This window comes from Rhipicephalus sanguineus, unplaced genomic scaffold, assembly GCF_013339695.2.
Source record: "Rhipicephalus sanguineus isolate Rsan-2018 unplaced genomic scaffold, BIME_Rsan_1.4 Seq4705, whole genome shotgun sequence".
NCBI lineage: Eukaryota > Metazoa > Arthropoda > Arachnida > Ixodida > Ixodidae > Rhipicephalus > Rhipicephalus sanguineus.
The window spans coordinates 31,505-59,284 of record NW_023615325.1 but is presented as its reverse complement, the minus strand read 5'-3'; the positions used below and the strand labels follow the sequence as shown (position 1 = coordinate 59,284).

At 47.8% G+C, this 27,780-nt stretch overlaps 1 protein-coding gene and 1 long non-coding RNA gene across 2 annotated transcripts; one reads left to right on the top strand and one right to left on the bottom strand.

Annotated features, from left to right (window-relative positions):
* Positions 1-2,769: 2,769 nt before the first annotated feature.
* On the top strand, positions 2,770-20,390 carry LOC119377441 (evolutionarily conserved signaling intermediate in Toll pathway, mitochondrial). Its single transcript, XM_037646913.2, has 3 exons — positions 2,770-3,395; positions 9,163-9,386; positions 20,160-20,390. Exons 1-3 carry the CDS (start codon positions 2,930-2,932, stop codon positions 20,388-20,390), a joined length of 921 nt encoding a protein of 306 aa, XP_037502841.1. The 5' UTR covers positions 2,770-2,929.
* On the bottom strand, positions 11,341-12,700 carry LOC125756688 (uncharacterized). Its single transcript, XR_007414685.1, has 2 exons — positions 12,480-12,700; positions 11,341-11,497 (listed from the first exon to the last, which is right to left on the bottom strand). It is a non-coding gene; the product is annotated as an uncharacterized LOC125756688 (long non-coding RNA).
* Positions 20,391-27,780: the final 7,390 nt, after the last annotated feature.

Genomic DNA, 27,780 nt, shown 5'->3' with positions numbered 1-27,780 from the left:
GCTCGGGTCGGGCTCGGGCCTGAGCCAGGCCCGTATTAGGCCCGGGTCACATACGTATATGTATAATTGCGTGTGTACGTTATGCTACACTAGATTTCAAGAAACGCCTAATATAATTTTCCGCCATTATAGTGAGTGAAAGACTTTCTTGGGTACCGTGTAAGGAAAGCAACGATAACCTGCCTAGATTAGTGTATATAAGATGTGCGCGTTCGTATCTAGGAAAACATTTCGAGTATGCAGATACGCTCGCATGCCCGTAGACTGGCCAACACGACTTGTGAGTAATTAATATCTCAGGAGCTGTTTTTTGTGCATTTTGAGTGCAAGATGCGGAGCGACTCTTATCACACGGCGAACGCCGTTGTTGATTTTGCCATTACTAGTGGTGAGGCGCCAGACCATAGAGACACTCGTTTCCTCGAGTGTGGCTCACAACTGGAGTGATCAGGCTAGAGAAGCGATCCGGGAGTCTGGAAATAACCAACACGTAGACTGATTAGTTTTATTTAAAGTACCCTTTATTCAACACACCGTTACTGTACACACGTCTGACACGAGGACGGTGACTCGCTCGTTAACGGGTGTGCCTTGCTTTGACAGATCTATGGCACTGCGGTGGCGGTGACTCGGGGAAGAAGGGTGGGACAAAGAACCTTGTTGTTTTGAGCACGAAAACGTAGTGTAGATTGGGTGCAGTTGCCTGCCGACGAGTCAACACGACAGCTTTAATTTATGTAACGCTGCCCAGCCTGGTGTAATCCTCCCAGAAGCAGCTAGAGCACGTTTTTTTTTTCATTGCATTGTGCAATAGATGAAGTTTGCAGACTTGCTACTTTTACTCAACAGCCCTAGCTCGTATGCAGTTGATGTAGACTCAACCTAAAAATGTCTGCCATGCCTTTTTTCTCCACTTTATGCAGGTATTATATCTTGTAGTTGTTCTTTGAAATGCAAAAATGAGATGGCGTGCGTACATGAAAGAGCCAGCTATGACTCCAATTATATTTTATATTGCCCTGCAATCATTTCGCAAGAGTGTTACGCGCGGAATTCACCGAAAGTATACACAGTACCAGTGAAAGTCGTGACACTGAAAGAAGTTCCTAAAACAATCTCTAGAAAATGTAATTTGTGCGGCAGGTATCTTCACAATAACCGAAGGTTGGATAGTGCCTCCTTTATGCTCTAGGCATAACTAGCTGAAACGGGCCGGGCCGGGCCCAAACCTTTCGGGCCCGGGCCGGGTACGGGCCACATTTAAGAACACCGGGCCAGGCTCGGGCGGGCCTGAGCATGGCATTTTCGGGCCGGGCCCGGGCCGGAAAAATCGGCCCGTGCAGTGCTCTATAGGCTGAAGTCCCGGCGTACCGACGCGCACAACGTTGAGCTTGGAAGCGTCTGCACCGGTTGTCCGGTCTGTCGAGTCCATAACTGCGCATTAGTCGCCCACTTCTGACACCATGTTCGGACACGCCCAGTAAAGACTCGAGCGCGGCTCGTAGCCCCAACAAGAATGCCGTTCATTCGATCCGCACCCCTCCTATGTATCCGATGTCAGGGGCCGCTCCCATGCCCACAGCCCCATCCATTAGCGACTATACAAAGCGCTCAGCGTCCACTACAATGTTTACAACTATTCAAATCATGACTAGTGTCTGCACTCCTGCACAACACAAAAGCATGGCCTTCGTACCTCATGTCCTGTACATACGTGTTTTGAGTCCCGCAGTGAACGAGACATTGCTCCCCATAATTATCGGAAAGAAATTTTAAGGGCTCTGCCATTGCGTGCTAGAACCGATGGCCGAAACTGATGAAGCAGCGCACACAAGCACATAGCAGCGCTATATTTGCTTGCCTCATTTGTGCGTGATTTTGTCTTGTGTGCGCTGCTTCATCAACTCACACTGTTATGTTTTTGTCATAATATGCGAATTCACCATTCATGAAATTCCCTGCAATATCGCAGATTCCCTTTCCGGTCATAATGACGGCTGAAAATTCCCCGAAAAAGAGAAAAGTCCCGGCACCGAACATCACTGCAGTACATGTGGACGCGTGCCGCCGACCGCCTATCCACGGCGCTGCCACCTGTAGCCCGTTCTCGGGGCGATATCTTGAAAGAGATAAGAACGAGACTACGCAAATGCCGAGAATCAATAAAGGCGCCCAGTGTCGGAAAGGACGCAAAACTGTCCGTGTTTGCACCATGTTGATTCGAATCCTCTTATGAACCGTCGAAGCAACCATAAACAGGAAGATTACCCAGCCTGCCGTGATCATACCGCTTGAAAACGCGGTGCTCATAACCTCCTTATTATTCTCATGGCAGCGATTCCAGACGATTACATATTCGCGAGTGGCTCGAGTGTCAAGGTAAAATGTCTTGCCTGTACAAAATGCTCGATGCCCTGTATGGTTGTCAGCCGGTTGTAGCTCAAGTCCAGGCGGTGAGCAGCGAACGCGTATGCGTGCACCAGCCTATCGGGTATGGAACGGCAGTCATGGCCCACGCACGAGATGTCGCCGTTCCGGTACGGCTCGAAGACCGAAGAACCGCCGCTGGGGCCGTTCGGCGCAAACGACACGGCCATATCCCAACAACTGACGGAGCCCCGCACTATCGTGGCACCGATCACGTGGAGCGCCGCGATAACGGCCGCTGCATTCGACCCGCTGTGCGATCGCCAGCTGACGTGCTGCAGGCGCAGCGAAATCGGCCGGGAGACGCAGGCCTCCACAGATGGCGGAGGACGCCCGCTTCGTCCGCAAACACTGGCCGTACCGGCCAATGGCGTCTGTGCGGTGCGCGTGTGCCGCAGAGGTCAACGATGTGCCTTCCCCAACGGGGTCGATTCGCGTGTCTGCTGAACTTGAGCTTTGCATCTGCATGAGCTACCATGAGTGAAGAGTGAGCTAGTCAACCATGATTCTGCGCCCGTGTGCTTCGATCGCCGGCACCCTGCTGTCGGTGGGCAATGTCGCCTTGGGACCGCCGTGTTATCGTGGCGGTCTGCTTACGCGACCGCTGTCGACGTCCCGAGTGCGGCTGTTTTTCGGGCGGCGGAAGCCTCCGGAGGAGGCGTCGTTGGCGCTGCGCGAGAGCCTGTTCAGGAACGAGGATGAGCGCAACCGCCGGGGTTTCGTCGAGGTCATCGAGCGCTTCAAGTTGGGCAACGAGAACCGCCGGGGACACGTCGAGTTCATCAACGTGGCCACGCGGTTCGTCACCGAGTTCAACGTCGAGAAGGACCTGGAGGTGTACAAGATGCTGTTCGACCTGTTCCCCAAGGGGAAGTACACGCCGCGCAGCATGGTGCAGGCCGAGTTCTTCCACTTTCCCTACCACCAACACTGCGGCGTGCGCCTACTGGACACCATGGAGTCGCACGGTAGGCCCAGGGGGTAATCTTGGCCATGACGTATTGAAGAAACAGCGTATAAACAGAACCGACTAATTACGTTCGGACATGAGTGGTAATATCACAAGGTGTCAACTGGAGGCGGCAAGCACAATGGCCGTGTCTTGAGCACTCCCCTCCACTGTTCCAGTGCCTTGCACCAACGAGAGCACTTTTGATTGCATACCATGCGTCAAATGAACACTGTTCCTGTCAAACTTGTTTTTTCTTAGCATGAAGTCTTCGGAATATCTGCTGCCTTTCTCCTTCGCCATCTCATGCTAACCATATTCTTCCCCAGTGCTGCATTTTTGCTGCAGAGCCTACGTGAACCCATGGGCGTCCGGAGGGGGTTGCAAGGGGGGCGGCTGCCCCCCCCCCCTGGAATTTCGGATATCTTTCTATGCAGTAGCAATAAGCTGCACACGTTCGTTAGCACACAAAAGGTCCGCGTATCCTGTGAAACGGATTGCCAGCCAACTTTGCACGTTATTACATATTATTGACTAACCTTGCCGGTCAAGTCACGGTAGTGAACCCCCCCCCCCCATGGATGCACCCCCCTGGAAAAATTTCTGCGGACGCCCTTGCATGAACCCCGTGGTAGCAGATCACCCTGTCTTCTCATCATTGTCATTACACCCCTGTCACACGACAAGGTTTAATGTAATTTGTATGTAATGACATTCAATGCATCAAATGACATTAGGTGCCATGTGCTGCTCCACTGCAGGATATCATGTCATTCGCCGACTATGGCAAGCGAAGAACAAAAAAAAAAAAAATCACAGTGTGTGTAAAATGGTGTTATGTATACAACATCCGACCTGCCACGGTAGTCTAGTGGTTAGGGTGCTCGACTGCAGGTCGCGGGATCGAATGCCGGCCGCGTTTTTGATGGAGGTGAAAATGCTCGAGGCCCATGTACTTAGATTTAGGGCGTCCGCAGACATTTTTCCAAGGGGGTGCATCCATAGGGGGGGGGGGGGTTTTCACTACCGTGACTTGACCGGCAAGGTTAGTCAATAATATGTAATAACGTGCAAAGTTGGCTGGCAATCCTGAAGGCCGTTTCACACGGATATGCGGACCTTTTGTGTGCTAACGAACGTGTGCAGCTTGTTGCTACTACATAGAAAGATATTATCTGAAATTCCAGGGGGGGGGGCAGCCGCCCCCCCTTGCACCCCCCTCCGGACGCCCATGCGCAGCCATTGGCTCAACAAGATTTCCTCAAACTTGGTACGTTAACTCTATGGCCCTCTCAAAGGACAGTGTACTTCATTTTTTACTGTTAAAGGAGTCCTGACACAAAAATTTTCGCCCTGCGTTTTTTTGCTGCAATGTGTTGCTGGGGGCCTGTTAGTCATAATACGGCACATCGTTTGCTGCAGCGCGCGACAGATAATTAATTACAAGCTCCTCATTACCGACACAGCCTCAGTTTCGGTTTGACAGAGCTCCAAAAACGACAAGCCGCCGGGTGCAACTATCACCACCTAGCGAGTGAAACGCTTGGTCACGTGAGCACACAGAACAGTGACGCATTTCCGCGTGGTCTGTCGCCGTCGGGCTCATCGTCGTCTGATGGTGACGATTTTCTTGCGGCGGGGATGGAAGGAATTTTCGACGTGGCGAATCACTTCAGGTTTGACCTGCTGGCGAGAAGCGATTCGTCGGGAAGCGCGTCAAAACAGAAATGGCGGCTATGACGTCATCATAACTTGTACCGGCTGAAACGATTACGTAGGGGAAGTAGGGGGGTCACCTCGGGTCACCTCCGAGGGTGTCAATGCACCAGGTGCGGCCTATAATGCTGGATCGCACTCGCGAACTTCAAAATTCATATAAAAATACCTTCCAAGCTTTATTCGCTGTCTATATTTTGCAGATGGTACATGCACGTACACGGGAATCGATCCAGCAGGCTATCTCGGCCGCGAAATTTTGTGTCAGTACCCCTTTAAGGAACTACGTAGGCCCCAGTAGGCGCCGTCAAAATAGGTGACGTCACGACGAATGGTGCGGAAACTTGTAGGTGTGTTGCCACCCACATTTTCTTTTTGCACAATTTCTCGCTTACTAAGCGTCTTCTCGCAGCAAGCGTGGTGTTTTTGGTATCCTGAAAGAGTAGTTTAGTAATGCGAGAAAAATCTTTTTGCTCTTTAGTGTCCCTTTAATATTTTGCAATGCAGATACATACAAAAATGGATGAAAAAAAGCATCTTGGCCCTTAGCAATTTCCTAGTCCAGTCCGACGCATTAAGTGTGCAAAATAATTTCCTCAGCTGCATCTCCCATTCCTCGGTATTCGTTCTGTCATTGTGTGGCCATTCCTTCTGCATAATATCAACCAGGGTATCGACTACTCCAATTTGGTCCATAGTCCAACCTCATATACCTGAACGTTACGCCTATCATTTTTCGTTCAGCACAGTGGGGCTAGTTGGTTTGCATTCATTTTAAAGCCTATTAACTGCGCTAGTAAACATGGACAAGGTCTTTGTTCATTAGCGCAGTTAATAGGGTAGTTCTGATGAGTTTCTTTGATAAATCTCCAAGTTTGCACCCTGCATGTTAGAACTGGCAAAATGCAATGATTGTACACTTTCCCCTTGTAGTGACAGTGGTAAACCACGCAGCCTGTCCTTACTTAGTCTTAGGTCTTTTAGGCTCCCCTGTCAGTGCATATACATACTCTCCTGCGCATTTCTCTAGTCATGTCTCATTCTTTCTCCATACCACCTAATAGTATTATCTTCGGCATATCCATCTTCAACCCTATTTCGTTGCTTTTAGGTCTTCAGTCAGATTTCTCAACTGCCATTGCTGAAGTGCACAATGTTGTCTGCAAACCATAGGTTGCTCCATCAGTCCTTGTTTCTTCCCAATGTAGTCGCTTAAACACTTCTTCTAAACATGCAGTGAACAACAGTGGATCAGGTCGTGTCAACCCGTCCCTCTTGCTCTTCTTGTGGAGCAGCAAAGTAGCTGTAGTGTCTTTGTAGATGTTTCAGCTTCTCCTTGGTGATGCAGTGCTCTCAAGGCTGCTGATATCGCTGCTGAGTTGAATGCCTTTTTGTAGTCTATCAAAATGGGTTTGTTGTACTTTCAGTTACCTGGTTGATCACATGGCTGTGATCCATCCGTTGGCAAAAAAAAATGGGACTCACTCAGACTCACTCAAGATATATATATTTTGCTCTGAGGGCTCACTCGGGCTCAGACTCGCCAAAATTTTACTCAACCGTACTCACTTAGACTCAGGCTCACTTATCTTTTGCTCAACCATACTCACTCGGACTCAAACTCACCTGCATATTGCTCAGCCGAACTCGCTCAGACTCACGGCTTGACCCGAGTCTGAGCGAGTCGACTCGTGAGTATGTTAGCGTAAAATAAGCTTTTTCGGTCATGGTGTCAATGCTCTTTAACGCCAATATCTCACATAATATGGGCCTTTTGATCTTGTACCTTCAAATACAAGTTATTGGTGGTTTCAATCCAGTAAGGACATTTCTGTGAAATACATGACTCACACGACATATTTTGATCAAGAACTTCCCCTGAAAAAGTTTGTGAGGGGAGGTCATGGCACCCCCCCTCCCCCTAATTCACGCCTCCGATCAATAAATACTGAGGTGGCGCATGAACGCTAGTGCATTGAGATATGTGTGAATAGACTTGAGTATAAACGTAAGCCGTTATAAGGCTCATGGTGATGCTGAAGATGAGTATATAGGACCATAAGTCGGCAGTAAAAGGTGGAGGTCACTCAGACTCACTCGAGAAATATATTTTGTGCTAAGGGCTCATTCGGGCTCAGACTATCCAATATTTTCTCAACCGGACTCACTCGGACTTAGACTCACTAAAGTTTCCCTCAGCCATACTCACTCGGACTCAAACTCACCAAAATTTTACTTACCCAGACTCACTCAGGCCCACGGCCCGATCTGAGTCTGAGTGAGACGATTCATGAGTGAGTTCGCCGACCTATGCTGTGATCCATTGTAGAGCACTTAACTGGCTTAGGTTGGTTAAAGTCAAGTGTTTCTCTTTTACCTTCATAAATGTTTTGTATAGCACTGAAAGTAAGCTGATGAGCCTATAATTCTTCAAGCTTTTTATGTCTCCTTTTGTGTGTCTTAATGTGATTTTCAAAAAACAGCAGGCAGTGGAAGATGGAAGCTTGCGATGAAAAAATTCGTAAACAGGGGGTGGGACTTGTCTTCTTCAAGGCTGGAACTGATTTCCTTGAGTATAAACTCAAGAAAATCAACTTAAGAAAATCAGTTCCAGCCTTGAAGAAGGACAAGCGCACTTGTCGAAACGTCGGCTCGAGCACCCACCCCCTGTTTAATGTGATCTTTGCATTTTTCCAGCTCACTGGAACCTTTGGTGTTTTGAGGACCAATAAATTCTAAGCGCGCAAACAGACGAGGACAAAAAACATGCGTGACATGTATTTGTCCTCGTCTGTTTGTGCACTTAGAACTTATTGGTCATGTCACACCAACACGCCCAAACCGCCACAATTGTGTTTTCAAGAATCGGGTGTAGAGTGTCTCTCAAAAGTTTCCTAAATATAGGATCCTTCTGTGCATTTTTGGAAAGAGCATTTCATCACATACAATTTGGTATGCTGCAATGTGTTGTGTAGTATTCTTCATACTGGCGAAAGAATTCTTCCCCAGACCTACGAAAAATGGCCATTTTTTCGTTGTAATGAAAGGGCCATATCCGCTTCTTTCGTTCATTCATAGCGAGGACCTCGTTCTGGCAGGCTTGACGCCTTCAAGCAGTATGCAAGGGCTTGTTGGTCAGCTCGTACGATCACACGCTGCGTGGTGCCAGCTGGCTAGACAGAGTGTTCCACACTGGCCGTCGTGGCTACGAGTGGTGCTGGCTAACACTTCCAGGTTTAAATGCACAGTGGACATGCACATAAAGTGGACGCTCTATCGGTAAAGCGCGTTGCAAGTCCTCTTTATCTTGTGTATCCTCTCCTGTTTAGGCCTGAACAGGCCCACAGCAGTGAATAAATAATAATTGTTGGGGCTTAACATCCCAAAACCACAATATTATGAGGTAAGCTATAGTGGAGAGCTCCAAAATTTCGGCCACCCAGGATTCGTTAACGTGCGCCTTTAAGTACGTGGGTCTCGAGTATTTCGCCTCCATCGAAAATGTGCTGCTGCGGCTGGGATTCCAATCTGCAACCTTCGGGTCAGCAGTAAAGCACCATAACTACTAGACTACCGTGGTGGGTTGTTGAATAGCCAATAATAATAATAATAATAATAATAATAATAATAATAAGACAGCACCTACACTGTTGAAACAGAAAAGTGTACAACAATGCATGCTAACAAAATCGGTGCTAGTCAGATCTGTCTCACAACGAACAGAAAGAAGCGCCAGGGGATCTTTCTACTTTTGATGAGATCCTGTGCAAGTACTTTTTCTCAGGTTCCCTATGCTGCATTACTGCACAGGTGCACCAATGCAGGTCTCGGGTTTAGTGAGAATTTCGTGCACAACCATCCTCTTGCAGTTCACTTGCTTCTCAGATTAGATGGTGAAACCATCAACAGAACCAAGGTGAGAGCTTTCTTTGTCTGGATTCTGTTCTCCTTCATCGCTACCCCAGAACAGAAGGAACCTAATAGACTGTTCTGCCAGTCATGGTTGCTTAGTGCTTTCACGGCTGTCAATGGGTGTGAAGTGTGTAGGTTCATGTAACGGTGGTGTGCAGGTGTGCTGCCCGACCGGGAGATGCGGCAGATGGTGCTGGACACGTTTGGCTTCCACAGTGAGGTGTTCAAGAAGCTTGCCCGCATGATGTACTGGATGCCCAAGTTCAAGCACATGAGCCCCTTCCCGCTGCCCAACCCGGTGCCTCGGGATCCCTACGAGCTGGCCCAGCTGGCCATCAAGCGCATGTGCGTCGACATCCAGACCAGTGTGACCGTGCATAGAGTGAGCCTCTCTTGGTCCCAATTGGGGAAGAAACGTGGTGGGCAATTTCCTGCCTCTTGATGCACACATGTTGTGGGCGCGAAAATTACTGCATATGGGAGACCAGTGCTGAATAGGTAGTGTGCCGAAAAAGGGCGCATGGTGGGGCATCGCGGCATAACTCAGCCGCTCGCGCAGACAACCAGCCGCAGTGTACCGCAGTCAGCACACACACGTGCGCCATTCCCGTGCTTATCTTTGGCACAAACACCTCGAGCAGCCATTCTGCCAACCATACTGCACTATGGTGCAGTATGACTTGGGGTGATGGCAACTTTTACAAGAAGGTATTCGAAAAACGGAGAGGAGCTCTGCAATGCGACTACGTCTGTGCATAGGGTGTCAAAGAGATGGTGCTGTGCCGTGATGGTGGCTCCCTCGTCATCATTTTCTGGGATTTTTGTCTAGCTAGTGCATGCTGACACGCCTCCATTCCGTCCGTGCTGTTTCAGTGCCACGTTGCCCACTACTGGAGTAAAAAAAAAAGAAGAGGCAAGGGGAGCTACATCGATTTTTTCCCGAGGCTTTTGCAGTCCACAGTATGTATGCACATGGACATTGATAAAGCAAACCATCGTGGTAGCAAGGAACATATGGCGTCTCACTGCTCAGCTTGAGGGCGTGGGATAGATTCCCGGCCACGACGGCCGCATTTTTATGGGGGCGGAATGCAAAAAATATTTGCGTACTTAGATTTATATGCATACTAAAGAACTCAAAATTAATCCAGAGTCCCACACTACGGTGTGCCTCATGATCATATCTTGTTTGGCACATAAAACCCCAGCAATTATTGATGTTGATCAAACACCTTAATTCTCAGCAGAGACAGGCAAGCGAAAAGAACTAAAACAGTACGTTAGGCGAATTAAATGATCAGTAAAAATCCACGACATTTGGCACTTCTCTACCGAGGAGTAAATTCCGATGTCACTTCGTCATGGCATCCAATGCAGAAGGAAGCTTTACCGCATCGGTTGAGCTAAGCTTCGGGTAGCCCGCTGCTTTATTTGTAACATGAACCCTGTCTGTAGCACAAATGAAGTTAAACGGAGGAATCTCAGCATCGGGTATCCATCGTGTGCGTATTTTTTAAAACAGTTCAGTGGCTTAGGCAAACGTGTCCCCGCACGCATCTCGTAGACGAGGCAGCTTTCATTCTACGTAACTATTCACAAATAATGTAGACTATTTGCCCGTCTTGTCGTTCGCTTCACGCGGTGGCATCAGAAGGGGCTTGTTGGGGGGTGGTCAGATGAAAAATAATTGTTACATATGCCGTAGGCTGCATAATATGCTCGTTTTATTCCCAACAAAACGCCGGTTAAATTCTGCACTCGTGGCTGTCTTCGCTACTGAATAAATCTAGCAGACGCGCGAAATTCGGCTTAGAAACCAGCCCGATGCCACTAGACAGGAGAGCAAGAGCAGAACATACTCTGCTCACCTGACTGCCTGGATGCAGTGCCGCCTACGTTCTTACTCGTATGATTTAGGAGGAAAAACGTAGAAGGACCCAGACAACGCAAAGGCATCCTAGGGACATCCAAATGACATCCCTTTTGGGAGTTCGGGACATCCAAAAGACGTCCCACACAAGGTGGAAAAACATCCCAAGTGATACAAAAAAAGACCTTTTTGGGATGTCCCAAAACTGCATGCGTGTGGGATGTTATTGGGACATGTGGCCACTTTTTACTGCAGGATTATTTCAAAAGGGTGGGACATCTGCTCCCATAACATGTTAACTTGCTTCATCGCGCTCGACCACCCCCTACCTGAGAGAGCCAGTTGCCTCTCCAGGAAAGCATATTCCTCGTCCAACCAACCCACTTTTTTTTTTTTCACATAGATAACTAGATAACTTAAAACCAAGTCGTGTTCAGAAACCAAGCAACATGCATGGAACATCAAGTGACCAGCAAAAATGATTTATTGCCTCACTATTATATGGCACTACAATCATGCCGAGAAGGACAGAGAACTTGGTATTGATGAGCGTGTAGTCTAAGGTGCACACTTTCGAGTGGAGGGCCTTCCATGGCGTCCAGCAAAAGGGCTTGCAGAGGCAGCTGAGGACAACAAAAACAAAGCCTGCATGTATGTATACGTACTGCACACAACATGCATGAAAATGGTGAACAACAGGAACATAGCATGACTATATTGTCTTATGTCTCCTGAGACAGGGTTAAACCTCATTCCAGATGCACAAGTGCCTGCTTTTACTTTACACAAACGCACAAAGATGGTGCACAACGGGGATATAGCATGCCTATTTTGTCCTGTGTGTGTGTTAAGAGGTTAAAGGGACCGACAACCAACTTTTATGGTACCTATTTTCTTTAACGTGACAGAAAGCTTACCAGTCAGAGTGTATAATCAAGGAATGGTGATGTGGAAAATGCCGTGAAACATTTGTAATTCGAATTTTTCTATCTGCAACGGATATGAAGTCGTATACACACGTGACAAGACATGTTGCAAACAGTGAGCGTGACAGCGGTTCGTGTTCGAGCACGGCGGTTTACTGCGTGTGTGTACTCGCGCGCATGCGCTGCGGCTCGACATGGTCCACTGGCTACCGCGAAGGCAGCGCCGTTACTTGTCACCATGCAACTCCTTTTACCTCATAAGCAGCACAGAATAGAGCGGGGATGGAAAGTAATATACATACTAATATTTTGAGGACCAATAATGGCACACATGACGGTATCAGACTACGTGACTTTGTACAGCAAAGTGATCAACTCCGCAATCTAGCTTCAAGGCTCTTGCGATAGGTTGCACAACATGCCTTTTTTTTTGTTACTTTTAAACACAATTTAGAGATATAAATCCTACTCACAGCGCGAAAAGGATGCTGGAATATGTCGTATATAGCGCGGTCTTTTCATTTCTGACAGGATCTAATCACAAGTTCTGGCCAGTTGTCGGTCCCTTCTCCTTTAAGCCTGGTTCATACTGAAGTGCTTGTAAACAACAATGCACAATTTTAGTTATTGCTTTACCAACGAAATTCATGCCAGGAATGACAAAGGAATTGGTATTTACGAGCATGACGTCCAAGGTGCACGCGTTTAAACACAGAACCTCCCAGCTGTTGTCCAGGAGCGGGGTTCGCAGAGGCAGCTGAGGAAAACAAAAACAAATCCTTCATGTATATGCATATCCACTGCAAGCACAAATATGCATGAAAGTGGCGCACAAAACAAACATAGCACAACTGTGTTGTTGCATGTCTGCTAGTTTAAGAGGAGTAAAACCTGCTTCATAATTACTTGCTCATACGCAGAAATTTCTCCTTTTAGCTTACTCTAATTATGTCGGTTACGACTTTCGCATTTACAAGCATGAAGTCTAAGCTGCACGTTTTCAGTCTCGTAACCTGCATGCCTATGTCCAGGAAGCTGAGCACATTCTAAGTCATTACCGGTAGGCAAAGGTGCAGACATTTGGGGTAAAGGTGCACACCAGGGGCACCACTACTAGAAGCAGCTGAAAAAAAAGAAAAAAGATCATGTAATATGTGTACACAGCTAGCACATGCAAAAAGAATATCATTGAGCAACAGTGCATATCACAAATGTGGTACATTTGTTTGGAAGTAAAACCTACTTGACAAACAGAGTGGGCTAGCTGGTCATTTCGGTTGTGTGAAACTACTTGACTGCTGGTAAAGGATGAAAACAACATGCGCTGAAAAAAGGCGGAGGTATCGGGAAGCCACACAAGGTGCCAGTTGCTAATATGCACCAAGTGACTGAGCAACAGGTTCTGCTGCTTCATAGAGATGTAGCAGAAACACCAACATACATTTTTCAGTTTCTTGTTTCAGTAAGACAAAAATCATGAACATAATCACAAACGATACGGTATATACCAGTACAAAACTGGGCTGTGCCCTTTTCTTCTGATAACCGGCTAACTGATGGCCAGCAGCAGGACTCACACGTGCAACTGAATAAAAGAATATGCGCTGCTTTGAACATAAGTTCTGGCTCTTCTTACAAATGGTGTCATAATGAGAGCAAAAAATTTGGTACTGGGCATAAACTGAGGGCAAGCCAGTCTTGTGTGCAGCAATGCTTAATTCATGTCCACAGCCCACTACAAATGGTTAAACTTGACACATGCATTTAACCATTCCAATTTTTTTTACGTTTATGTCAGTTGCCGTGGAAAACATGTACAACAAACCTTTGAAGTTTTTTTCTTTGTCGACCAGGACTTCGTTCTCCACGGCACTACGCACGCACCGGCTTGCAGTTACTCGAGGCAGATCAGCCATGTGTTCCACGATCGCGGTGTCAATCTACACACGTGGCCGACAACAACAACATATCAGCATTGTGAGCGTAACAGTTTCTGCGGAAGATAAACCGAATCGCGTCACAAATAAAACTTACTCCCACGTGCCATTCTTGCTGCGAGGGTCCAGTTCAGCGTACGCCAACCTGCGCGCGGTGGGGAGCCAAAGAAGAAAGTGCTAAGAACGTGCTGATTGCAGTAATCCAGGCATGTCAAGTACTTACCGAAGAGGTGGAAAAACGTTGAAATTGGCAAGATCTTGCAACCAGGCAAACACCTACGGCATGCGCGCTTGTGATTTTTCGACGAAACGTCACGGATCAAACACCTAAAAACGAGGCCAACGAAGAGTCTGATCTATCCGAACTCCAAACACGCCGGGCGCCATGATGGCGATGGTAATGTCTGCGCAGTGCTCGCAGCAAATCGTCCACTATTTGAGCAGGTGTTGGCTCGCAGTAAGCGCAATTAAAGAACAATTGCGTATTAAACCTAAGAAAGAAAACAATAAAATAACAATATTTCATTCAATTCTTCTAAAGTTAATATGTCGGTGTTTTTATAAATACGACACCACCACACCACCGCTCGTGCGGTGCGGCCGCCGTTCGTGGCGCGAGTACGTGCGCCGTACCGCTGTACCGCCTTTACCAAGTGCAACACTTGCTCACACAGACAGCAATCGATCCTTCGTCCTCATAACGGCGCGACATTTAGAAAGAAACAAAAAAAAAACAAACGAACACTTTCACAAAAAACGCGGATATTGTTTTTCATGTGCATGTAGATATGCAATTGTGCACGCGCGCCAACCATGCTCTCCGGCGGAGTTGCTGTTTCCGATTGTTTAGGATCGCCAATTTTCAACATGGTAGCTTATTTCACCGCTAACTTGAAGTCCCAATCAGATCCTACAGGGACGTTTTAGGAATGATCCCTATGCACATGTCTAAAGGACATCCTAAAAACCACCTTGTTGGGATGTGGGACGTTTGGACTTTTTTGGGAAGTCCCTGGGATGTAGTGTGTTGTCTGGGGATACATCCTCCCTCATTCCTGCCTATTGGAACACACAACCTCCTTTTGTTTTGTTTCGGCGATCCGTGCATGCATCGCCTCTACCAATCGCCAATCTCCTCTGTGGGAGCGGTTGAGATGTGCGCTCTTTGACTGCGAGGGCGGCGCTGCCTGCACCGTGAAAACTTCAGCGCTGGTTTCCTATAGGAAGATCGGCTTCCTATAGGTTTCCTATAGGTGCTGCCATTCACCCAAACGTTTTTTTTTTTGCTTGTTCTTGATGAGTGTCCGTCAAGTATGATTGTTCTTTGATTCTGGCTTATTGGAGGCCCGTGCACTTGCTGTGGCCACCGTACCATGTCCTTGTCTTCATCCATTTTGGACACATTGCTGCCAGCAAGGAAACAAAACACTTCTGGCATGTCATGCTTCCTTTGCTGTGCTCTGCATTGTTGTTGAGTAATAATAACTTCTGGCATTTTTACGTGCCAAGATATGATTTTGAGCATGCCATAGTGGAGAGCTGGGCTTCTTTAATGTGCACCTTAAGTACATGGGCCCCTAGCATTTCACCTCCATTCAAATGTGATTGCCATGGCCGGGATTGAACCCGTGTCTTTCAGGCCAGCGCCTACTGGCGCCTTCTGTCAGCAGTGGCTGAAAGCCTTCTGAAGAAGTTAAAAAAAGCTAGGTGTTCCGAGGCCGAATCCCCAGTGAAAGGGACGAGGAATGTGTCCGTCATTCCATATTGCCACATGATTTCCCACCACCTGAAAGAAGTGGGTAATCGCGCAGGTGTACAAGTGGTTTTTTCCGTGCCCCAAAAACTGTCTGGGATATGCAAGGCAGTAAACACTGCTGAACATGCACATAGGTGCACGACAAAACACCGTTCGCGATACGTGGAATGCGTGGATGAAGTGGTTTACTCCGTTCCGCTGACCTGTGGAAAAAGATATATATCGGCCAGACGGGCAGGTGCCCGAATGAGAGGCTAAGGGGCATCACTATAACGTGACGAGACTGCTGTCAGGGCATTTGGCTATACACTGCCGGGATTGTGGCTGCAAACCTATCTTTGAGCAGACTTCTGTGGTGCGCAGATGCCGGGATAAGACAGCGCGCGAAATAACTGAGGCTCGGGAAATTGACAAGGCAGGTTCGTTGTGCGTAAGCGTTCCTTCGATCTTATTAACAAAAAAGAACTTGAATTTTTGTCATCACGTAGGGGATGAATTTTATGTTCTGGAGAAGATGACGCAGTGGCGTACGTGTTTGTGGTAAGGGCTTTTATGTTTTCTTGATCTGTTATTTTTGGGAGATATCTTGTCTGATTTTGATCGTATTTCATAAATAGCCCAAGAATAAACTGTTAGTTGAAGTCAGCACTCTGTCCCGTGTCTTCCTTGTGTTAATCGTCTGGTTTGTGCTGTATTTTACCCATGAACTTCTTAAACCATCACGGCACTATTAAGTCAGTAACCCTATCATTGGACAAAGCTACACTGCTGGATACGAAGCCGTGTCACCGTGCCTTGAACGTCCTCGAGGATCAAGTCACCATTCCGCCTCGCTCTAGCATCATAATTTCCTTTGGCACTGAAAAATCTGAAGACATCGAAAGCATCATCAAAAGCGATCAGCATTTGCTGCTGGACCGTGACATGTACATCGCAAGAGGCATTGCTCGGTTGCATGAAGGAAAAGGAAGCGTGATGCTAACGAACCTCAGCCAAGAGAACAGGCACCTGTGCAAGGGCACAACGATTGCATGCAAAGAAATCATGGTTGCAGTGGTGCGTTTACCTTTTCATATTCTGACAAAGCTACGACGACGACAACCCGAATACGTCAACCATCCTTCGACGTCAACCCAAGTGTTCCCGCTTGCCAACTGCAACATCACTGATGCCTTCTGCAGGAATACAACAGCTGTTTCTCGTTGTCATCAAGGGTTCGACAAGCACCCCTTGCTAAGCACTGTATCATAACGGAAGAAAATGCTCAACCACTCCATCAGAGTCTCCACCGGGTTTCAACGCGAGAACGAGAAGCTATAAAGTGAAATGCTGCAGGATGACATAATACAGCTTTCAACGAGTCCATGGACATCACGAGTAGTCTTGGTGAAAAGAAGGATGGCACTCTGCGTTTCTGTGTCGATTACCGTCGCCTGAACAAGATCACGAAGAAGGACGTATATTCATTCCCACGTATAGACGACCCCTAGCATCGACTCTGTAACGCAAAGTACATTTCTTTGATGGACCTCAAGACGGGCTATTGGCAAATTGAGGTCGACGAGAGAGACCAGCTTTATAACACCAGATGGCCTACTTAAGTTCAAGGTCGTGCCATTTGGTCTTTGCTCGGCACCTGCGACGTTCCAGTGCATTATAGGCATAGTGCTGGCTGGATTTAAGTGACAGGCTTGTCTTGTCTGCCTGGATGACGTCGTCGTCTTCGCTCCCAGCTTTGACGAACACCTCCGATGCCTTGGAACAGTACTTTAAGCAATCAGGTCATCTGGCCTACTGCTTAAACCGAAGAAGTGCCGATTCGCGTACGAAAAGCTCCTCTGCCGAGGACACGTCGTCAGCAACTCCGGAGTCCGCCTCAACCCGCAGAAGACAGCCACCATGGCTACATTCTCGCCCACTGCCGACAAGAAGGCTGTGCGCCAAGTTCTCAGCCTGTGTGCCTACAACAGGCGGTTTGTCAAAAACTTTGCCCGCATCGCCGAGCCACTTTCTAAACTGACTGAGACTGACGTTGAGTTTAAGTGGCAAATGCTGCAGAAAGAAGCATTCCGCGAACTGAAACGACGCACTCGCCACCAATTCTCACGCACTTCGACGAAAATGCGGATAGAGAAATGCACACCGACGCAAGCTGTGTAGCAGGGCCGTAACTAAGGGGGGGTTGAGGGGGTTCTGACACCCCTTGAAGTTTTTTCATGCTTTAACTTTTTGGGTGACACTAAAATACTTGCACGCCTTCACAGCGACCACCAGTTGCCAAAGTTAGCTATTCTACACACGAACAACCCCCGAAACAAATTTCTGTGTAGAACTTGGTGTCGTACTTGTACAACGGATGGAAGGTCTAGAAAGGGTCATCGGTTATGCTAGCTGGTCACTCTAAAGCCAAATCAAATTATTCGACGACAGAAAAAGAGTGTCTTGCCATCATTTGAGCTACATCAAATTTTCGCCCCTACCTCTACGGCAGGCTCATCAAAGTTGTGAGCGACCACCATGCCTTGTGGTAGCTAGCATGCTTGAAGGACCCTTCAGGGCCCCTCGCATTTTGAAGTCTGAGTCTTCAAGAATTTCACACAACTGTCTTTTACAAGTTTGGATGAAAGCACTATGACGCCGACTGCTTGTCCCGCGCACCAGTTCATCCGCCACCGCATGATGATCTTGGGGCAGATGACTTCGCCGAACAACAGCGAAGTGATCCGGAACTGAGAAGCCTGGCAGAGTACTTGGAAGGCATCACTTTTTCTTGCAAAACGACGTCATCGTAAAGAAGAACTTTTCTCCGGCCCGAGCCAACTACCTTGTCGTTGTGCCTTCAGCGGCCTAAGCCAACTACCTTGTCGTACCTTCACCAGTGCGATCAGAAGTTCTGCAGGTCCTGCACGACGACCCGACGGCTGGCCACGTTGATTTTTCTCGCATGCTCGTGAGGATACAAGAAAAGTACTACTGGCCACGCCACATCGCCGACTTCGCTCATTACGTGAGGACAATCCGGGACTGTCAGCGACACAAGACACCGTCAACAAGGCCAGCTGGATTTCTTCAGCCACTCGATCCCCGTCATCAATCTTTCCAGCAGATCAGGATGGACCTGCTGGGGCCATTTCCGATGTCAGTGTTCAGCAACAAGTGGATCGTTGTAGCTACGGCCTACCTCACTCGTTACGCTGAAACCAGGGTCCTGCCTAAAGGTAGTGCTGCTGAGGCAGCGAAGTTTTTCTTTGAGAACATCCTACTATGTCAAGGTGCCCCGGAAGTCCTTATCACTGACAGGGGTACGGCTTTTACAGCAGACCTAACACAAGCAATATTGAAATACAGCCAGACAGGTCACCGAAAGACAACTGCCTACCACCCGCAGATGAATGGCCTCACCGAGTGTTCGTAAAACCCTTGCCGACATGCTGGCAATATACATCAACGTTTAACACAAGACTTGGGACGTCATCCTGCCGTGTGTAATGTGGGCCGAGATGACAAGGGCAGATCTGGTGGGAACGGCGGAAGACAAAGAAGAAGAATAGAGAGATCTTGCTTTAGATCTGTGCATGGTTGTCGTGGAATGTTACATGTAACCTTCGCTTACAACACGGCAGTGCAAGAAACAATGTACACGACGCCGTTCAAGCTGTTTTACGGAAAGAGCTGGCAACGACACTCGTCGCCATGCTGCCAAATGCCACCGACGAAGGTGATCTCGACGTCGCCGTTTATTTGCACACACCATAACAAGCTCGATAGCTCGCCCACCTGCGTTTCAAAAACCAGCAGAGGATCAACAGCCTTCCCTAGAATCTTCGATGACGCCACACAGAATCCCAGCTCGGCGACCACGTGTGGGTCTGGACACCAATACACCGGCGCGGACTTAGCGAGAAGCTTCTTTGAAGATACTTTGGACCGTACGGGGTACTTAGACGTCTTGGCGAACTCGACTACGAGGTTGTCCCCAGTGCCGGGCACGCTCCGAAGTCATGTATGTGGTGTGCCTTAAGCCGTTCTATGCACGTTAAGGAGCCTGAGGGCTCTGGTTCTTGCTTGCTTTAATATGTTCTTTCTTATTGAATGCATTTTTTTCACTTCCATGTTCTGTGTAAAGCATCGGGGCGATGCTTTTTGTGGGCGGGCATTGGCACACACATTCATTGCTTTATTTTCATGTATTCAAGTTTCAGACACAAAACTGTTAGCAGCACTCGGTGCAGGCTGCACCGCAATGTTTGGGAAGCTTCAAGATTGTTTGAGATTCTGTTAAGATTACGCGCCGGACGTGAATAGTGAAGTTTATTCAAGAGCTTATGTGAGCATCAGCGATAACGCTGGAAGGTTCAAGGACTGCGTCGTAAAAGATGACACGTTTCGCCAATGATCAAACTACTTGATGGCCGATGACTGTTGTCGCCACTATCAGTGTACATACAGCGTGTATCGCTTGTACGTTGACTTTTCGTTTGCCGGGCCAAGTTCGCCCAAATAAAGCATTCTGTATTTCCCAGTCTTGCTGCAGCCTTCTTCACTGTTACAGCCACGTGACTATATTGCAAAGCATACAATTGAATGAAAGTGAAGATAACCCACCTTAACTAGGTAGTTAAACTACTATGCCTGGATTATGAAATAATAAGCATATTTAATGCAGGCAAAAGAAGAAGTGCCTGAGGCGGTGGATGACACATGGGTAGTGAGCGGCCAGTCACCACAACAACAGGAACTCATAGAGCAACATCCAACAGACAAGCCAATCCGGATTGAAGGCCCATTCTCCATATACCTCCGCAGCAGTGCCATCTCCTACTTTTTGTTGCGAGCCGAGCCAACACCAATCCGAGTGGTGGAGATAGACTCTGATGGTGAGTGGACACTGGTCTGAAGTTTTCCTTAACATGTTTCAACAGAACTTGGTAGTGTTTTGCATCAATTTCAAGATGTAATTGCCTTTTCTCGTTGCTCACTTATTTGTGGAGATAACTAGCAATTAACTCACTATCCTTTCACTGCATAATACCACAGAAACTGCTTTTCAGTGGGTTACTACTGTATGGCACATGCCTATAAACTAGGAGGGATAGGGGCGTGTAGTGGTAAGAAGTGCTTCATGAGTAAAATTATCAGTTACGCAGTAGCAGTTTAAATTTCACGTTGCAAACATGGCTACTTGATGCCCTAGAACACTTGCACGGTAAACAGCGATACGTCCTTTCATGAATACTCTCATTACTGCCTATGGGGTAGTTCCCTCCATCTCAAGGAGTTTCTCGTTAGACAAGCGGCCATACACCTTGCAAACCAGTGTTGGCAAGTCGTAGCATTGTCCCGATGCTGTGATTCCACTTTCACATGTCTGCAAACTCAATCGCTTTTTTCATGAATGTGAACTGTAATTGGCTTTCCCTCATTTCCATAGAAAAGTAGAAAGAAAATGTGCGCAGTGTGCACTACTGGTGCAAGGCTGGAACCAGCAGCGTAGCTACTGTTTGACCTAGCTTCTTCTAAGTTTTTGCTAGTAAATGCTCATTTTTTGCTAGAAGTTTAAGTATGGCTAGGCTTTGGTATTCTCTTCTGTGTCGATAGGTTCGCCACACTACGCACATGCTACATGGCTTTAGCGGGAACATGCCACATGAGTAGCTGTTCTTGCTTTTGGCATGAAAATCTCACGTGACTAGCTGTTGCATGTTGTGATTTTAATGACTTGGCTAGCTGTTACGTGGTTTTTGGCCACAACATTTCGCGTGTAAAGTGATTTTAGTCACATGACTAGTTACATGAGGTTATGTGATTTTTAGGCATGTGACTAGTTGTTACGTGTTGTCACATGAATGGCTGGTGCCTGGTTTTTGGCGGGAACATGTCACGTGTCTAGCTGTTACGTGGTGTTATAGGATTTTAGTCACGTGACTGATGTTATGTGGTGCTATGTGGCCTTTAGTCACGTGAGTAGTTGTTGCCTGATGTTAAGTGATTTTCGTTCCGTGACTGGTCTTTACGTGATCTTTAGTCACGTAACAGACTCGCCCATTATAGTTATTGCTTCAAAATTGTATAACGTGAAATCGACAAGGACTACGAGGGAACACAGATGTACAGGACGGGCACTACTCACAGCTAAGCTTTATTCAGCAAAGTCTCCCTACATATATACACAGGCGAGCGGCGCGCGCAGGCGCCATGCACATCAGTCAACAACGCTAATGGTGCATTCAGACGACGGAACGAATCCGGATTTGTCATGGACGCGGACGGCTAATCCGCGGATAATCCGCCTGCAGGCGCATTCACACGACGTATGGTGCCTTTAAGAGAGTTGACTGTTGGGCTAGTTGGTGTTCAGACATGGGAACCATCGTTAAAGGCGCAACACCACACAACACAAGAGAAGACCAGACGAGCACAGGCGCAAACTAACAACTGATTTATTGAAGGCAGATCTCCAGGCATATATACCAACAGGCTGCGCAGGCGCAACGTCACAACAATCCTCGGAAAAATCAAACATGTCGCGAAAGAAAATCAATTTCAGCTTTTTACAGCGCAACAATAGTGTCGCTGACACACTTCTAACCTGCTTTTCCGATTAGAAATGCTTCCAACGTTTCGCGAGCCGTTCTTTGTCTGCTTCTGCCTACAATTTTAGCGCATCGGAAACGTGGTTCAGAGTGCGGGCATGTTATGCAGTGGTCGACTAGATGACTCCTCTCCTTGTTAATTGGATTTCTTGCGTGTTCCCTGAGCCGGTCATTGAGGCAGTGCCCCGTCTGGCCGATATATACTTTGCCGCAGGTCGGGGGAATCTCGTACACGACGTTGCTGGCACACTGAACGAAACGTCGTTCATGGTTCTCTATTAAGCCTCCCTTTTCCTCCGCACAGGGGGTGCGACGGCTCAGCTGAGCGAGCTTCTGGGCGGCCGAGAAAGCCAACGGCACGTTGAACCGGCTAGCCACTTTTTTCAGGCTATGTGTGACCTTATGCATGTACGGCACCACTTCTGGCCTCTGGGCGCCCACCAGGGGCTTCGCGGCATCTGAGTAGCAACGGTGCTTCAACTTCTTAAGCAGCGTCTCAGCAACAGACAAGACGACCGACCCAGGGAAGCCGGCTGAAAAGAGCCTCCCCAATTGAAGGTTAAAACTATCCTGCACCTTGTGAATGCACGACTTCCGAAGTGCTGAATCTAAACAGAGAGTAGCGATGCCTCTCTTTACCGTTCTTGAGTGAGCTGAATTGTACGGAAGGAGCTCTTTTTGTGCACGCGGAGAGTACACCCAGCAACATGACTTTCGTTGAACGTCAATTGCAAATCTAAAAACTGAAGCCTACTTTCTTCCGGACGTTCAAAAGTGAAGGTTAGCCCTTTCCCATGATGTTTAAAATCTTCTAGGACACACTTCTGGGCATGCTCATATGAGGATGAGCACTTGTTAAAAAGAACTAAGAAGTCGTCCACATAACGAAAAACTTTAAGGACCTTGTCATTGTTAGAAGAATTAAAACGATCGTGCTGGGCGTACTCTCCGCGTGCACAAAAAGAGCTCCTTCCGTACAATTCAGCTCACTCAAGAACGGTAAAGAGAGGCATCGCTACTCTCTGTTTAGATTCAGCACTTCGGAAGTCGTGCATTCACAAGGTGCAGGATAGTTTTTAACCTTCAATTGGGGAGGCTCTTTTCAGCCGGCTTCCCTGGGTCGGTCGTCTTGTCTGTTGCTGAGACGCTGCTTAAGAAGTTGAAGCACCGTTGCTACTCAGATGCCGCGAAGCCCCTGGTGGGCGCCCAGAGGCCAGAAGTGGTGCCGTACATGCATAAGGTCACCATAGCCTGAAAAAAGTGGCTAGCCGGTTTCAACGTGCCGTTGGCTTTCTCGGCCCCCCAGAAGCTCGCTCAGCTGAGCCGTCGCCCCACCTGTGCGGAGGAAAGGGAGGCTGCAAAAAGAACCATGAACGCCGTTTCGTTCAGTGTGCCAGCAACGTCGTGTACGAGATTCCCCTGACCTGCGGCAAAGTATCTATCGGCCAGACGGGGCGCTGCCTCAATGACCGGCTCAGGGAACACGCAAGAAATCTAATTAACAAGAGCGAAGCCATCTGTCGACCATTGCATGACATGCCCGAATTGTGGAACCACGTTTCCGATGCGCAAAATTGTAGGTAGAAGCAGACAAAAACGGCTCGTGAAACGTTAGAAGCGTTTCTAATCAGGAAAGCAGGTGAGGCGTGTGTCAGCGACACTTCCATTGCGCTTTACAAAGCTGAAATTGATTTTCTTTCGCGATATTTTTGATGTTTTCCGAGGATTGTTGTGACGTTGCGCCTGCGCAGCCTGTTGGTATATATGCCTGGAGATCTGCCTTCAATAAATCAGTTGTTAGTTTGCGCCTGTGCTCGTCTGGTCTTCTCTTGTGTTGTGTGGTGTTGCGCCTTTAACGATGGTTCCCATGTCTTCCCTTCTTAGTCTTTCCACATAGTTGTATATATGCAATCTATTTTTTTATTCCCCGTTAATATTTCTCGTGTTGTCTCATTTTACTTCTCCCCTTTTGTGTTCATTTCTCTTTGTCTACGTGTTTTTGCTCTTTTTAATTATGAAAACTGTCTGTATTGTATTGTTTATTTTTATTTTTTTTGCGTGCGCCAGCACAAAGACCTTACGGTTGTTCCTGGGCACGTTAAATAACTGATTGATTGATTGATTATTATTATTATTATTATTATTATTATTATTATTACTATTATTATTATTATATTATTTCTGAAAACTGTCTGTATTGTGTGTTTATTTTATTGTTTTTTTTGCATGCGCCAGCACAAAGACCTTACGGTTGTTCCTGGGCACGTTAAACAATGATTGATGATTGATTGATTGATTGATTGATTGATTGATTGATTGATTGATTGATTGACTGATTGATTGATTGAGTGATTATTATAATCAAACAGCAGCAGAAATGGCGCAGACAGTTAAAAGTAAGCATAAAGCGGAGAGCTTATTTCGGCAGCACGTTACAAAACACATATTGCTGCAACAGACGGTAAAGGATAGAGATACCTAAATAATCTGTGTCGTTCAAAGGACAGCTAAGAAAGCAGTAATGGTTTCAAAAGCTATTTCAATAAAGATAGCGGGAAGAAATAGATACGGTACGTCAAGGTATATTCTGTTAGCTAAATGATTTTTTATTACACGTAGCATCGGTACCGGCGGTGCGATAGTTGTTAGAAAATCAATTGCATATAAGTCAATCTCATCTAATATGTAAGTCAAGATTACATCCACGAGGTCCTTCAAATCGCTGATGTGTGAAAGCCACGAGACGCAGTGAAACCACATTCTTGGATTCTTCAGACACCGTAACGAAGCACCACGCAAGAGAAACTTCGATAACGACTCTACAGCGGCACCAAAATTTGTGCGAAAGACGCCGCACGCATTAGGGTACACAGCGCAGCTAATGTCACGATACCGACACAAGCAAAAAGGAAAAAGATGGTTGATCCCTCCGTCATGGGAATCGGAATAACACGAAAGTAAAGCGTGCCCTTACAGAAGTAACTGAATGTTTACTGTACATTGATATAAGAGAGTTTGTACAATGTATATTGATGTCTGGCAGCTATAGCACCGTTTAACGTGGATGCACCAACTTTGTCGATTGGTGGTACATCTCCATCCCGACGACTAACGTCCATGTTAAATTATTAACCAAGCCCTTGTGGTAGCTGTAGTAGTTAACGGTGAAAGCCTAATCAGAGAACGAGGTGTGATAGCCAAAGAGCGTCGCATATTGGACAAGAACTTGGTCGCGATCCCGCGGCATGTTAAAATGTGATTGGACACCACGGCCGGACTAGAGGGAAACGCAAAGCGCGTTGCGCCGCCCGGTAGCCCGGCCGCGATTTTTCTCGGGGCGAGCGCGTGAGCATGGAACGCGGTGTTACAGCCAGGTGAGGCAGGCGCGCGTCGCAGAGCTATTTTTCGTTTGAATTAGCGTGATGCTATGAGCGAGGCCGGCGCTTTTACGATGCTTGGGCTAAAATCGCCACCTCGCGGTGTGTAAAGGCATTGACAAATTGAACTTCTATTGAAAACGCGCCGAATGGGAGGTACGTGTAACGCGTTGCAGGTGCTCGTCGCGGAGGCCACAGTAATGACGAATTAATTTACCGCTCCCAGAGGGCAACATCATCCCGCCGACCGGGAGAGTGGTATATATAAAATGTACGTTTGTAAAGCCTCTAGGCATCGTGCCCGGCATCTGCTCTTGCGGACCGAGCGGTCGTGAGTTCAATGCCCGCTAACGGAACTTCTTTCTTTGCCATCTGACCTTGTAAATTTCTTCGACGTCATTACCGTGACGGAAATACGTCACTGAAGTCTTGGTGGACCCGGCATAAAACATTTTCGTGTTAAAAAATCAGGAAAGCATAAAGTCAGCATGGCGTAGGCGTTCACGCGCTTGATTTTGTCGAGACGACGCGACCCCACCATGTAACTCGACTCCACTAATAGGGACGCGGAGACCTCGTCGCCTGGCCTCGCTAGAGGACTCTGGCGGAAAGATCAGAGATTGTCACTGCGTTTAGTTTTACTCAGGTGGCTTATAGTGGAAGCAGTGTAAGCTTGAGAAGCTGCGTTCAGCCAACGTTTGTTGTTTCGCACGGGGGTGCTGCGATGCAGTATCTTGTATCTTAAGATAAACGATACATTCTTGAATGTATCGCAAATAGAGATACTGATGCCCGTCTTCCGAGGCGTATCGCGATACAGATACAAGATACCTAACGAGTATCTAAGGTAGTATCGAAGATACATGTATCTTCGATACCGCCTAGCACTGACGTCGACGGAGGCAGCAATCGGGGTGTTCAAGACTAAATATTTTATCTGGATGAACTTGTGCCCGGAAATTGGTCTCGAAGTGTGCAGAGGACTGACAGACCGGAATGGGTTATCAGTTATGCTAGCCGGTCGCTATCCAAGGCGGAAGTCCAACTATTCCGTAACTGAGGAGTGCCTTGCCATCATCTAGGCTACACCAGTGTTTCGTCCCTGCCTTTACGGCAGGGCCTTCAAAGTTGTGATCGACCACCACGCCTTGTGTTGGCTAGATAACTCGAAAGACCCTTCGGGTCGCCTCGCACGGTGGAGCCTAAGACTTCAAGAATTCAACATTACCGTCGTTTACAAGTCCAGAAGAAAACACTCCGACACCTACTGCCTGTCTCATGCCATCGTCCACCCGCCGCCGCAGGATAACCAGGATGATGACTGCTTCTTGGGAACCGTAAGTGCCGACGACTTCGCTGAACGACAGCGAGCCGACCCGGTAACTCAGGGGCCCTATGGAATAGCTCGAGGGCAGCACCGCCGTTGTTCCGAAGGTATTCAAGCGAGCACTGGCGTCGTTTTTCTTGCGAAACGGCGTTCTGCAAAAGAACTTCTCGCCTCTTCGATCCAAGTATCTTCACTTGGTGCCTTCAGCATTGCGACCAGAAGTCCTCCAGGCCCTGCACGACGACACCATACTAGGACACCTCAGGGTTTCCTGCACGCTCGCATGAATTCAGGAAATGTACTACTGCCCATGACTTGCCGCCGATGTCGCTCACTACGTAAAGATTGCCGAGAATATCAGCGACGGAAGGCACCGCCGACTAGGCCAGCCGGACTTCTGCAGCCCATCGAGCCACCTTGCCGGCCGTTCCAGCAAATCGGGATGAACTTACTGGCGCCGCTACCGAGGTTGACTTCCGGAAACAAATGGATCGTCGTACATACTGACTACCTCACCCGCTACGCCGAGACAAGGGCTCTGCCTAAAGGCAGTGCTTCCGAGGTAGCCGTGTTCTTCGTTGAGAACATCATCCTGCGTCACGGCGGCCCAGAAATCCTCATCACCTACAGAGGTGCGGCCTTCACTGCTGACGTAACTCGGGCTATATTGAGATACAGCCAAACAAGCCACCGCCGTACAACCGCCTACCATCCACAGACCAGTGGCCTCAGCGAGCGTCTAAACAAGACCATCGCCGACATTCTGGCCATGTACGTTGACGTCGAACACAAGATCCTTCCGTACGTGACCTTCGCATACAACATCGCCGTACAAGGAATGACACAGATGACACCATACAACTTGGTTTATGGAAGGAGCCCAGCAACAACGCTCGACGCATTGCTGACAACTGCCACAGACAACGAAATCTCGACGTCTAGGATGACTGCCAGTTGGGCGTGTTGGTATAGGTTTGTAGCGGCATCATC

What these genes read in the sequence shown, in the direction of transcription:
- LOC119377441 (XM_037646913.2), top strand. Translation starts at nt 2,930, where the DNA reads ATGATTCTGCGCCCGTGTGCTTCGATCGCCGGCACCCTGCTGTCGGTG. An exon ending in GGACACCATGGAGTCGCACG is followed by an intron (nt 3,396 to 9,162) that starts GTAGGCCCAGGG and finishes GGTGGTGTGCAG; the next exon opens with GTGTGCTGCCCGACCGGGAG. An exon ending in CCAGTGTGACCGTGCATAGA is followed by an intron (nt 9,387 to 20,159) that starts GTGAGCCTCTCT and finishes TATTTAATGCAG; the next exon opens with GCAAAAGAAGAAGTGCCTGA.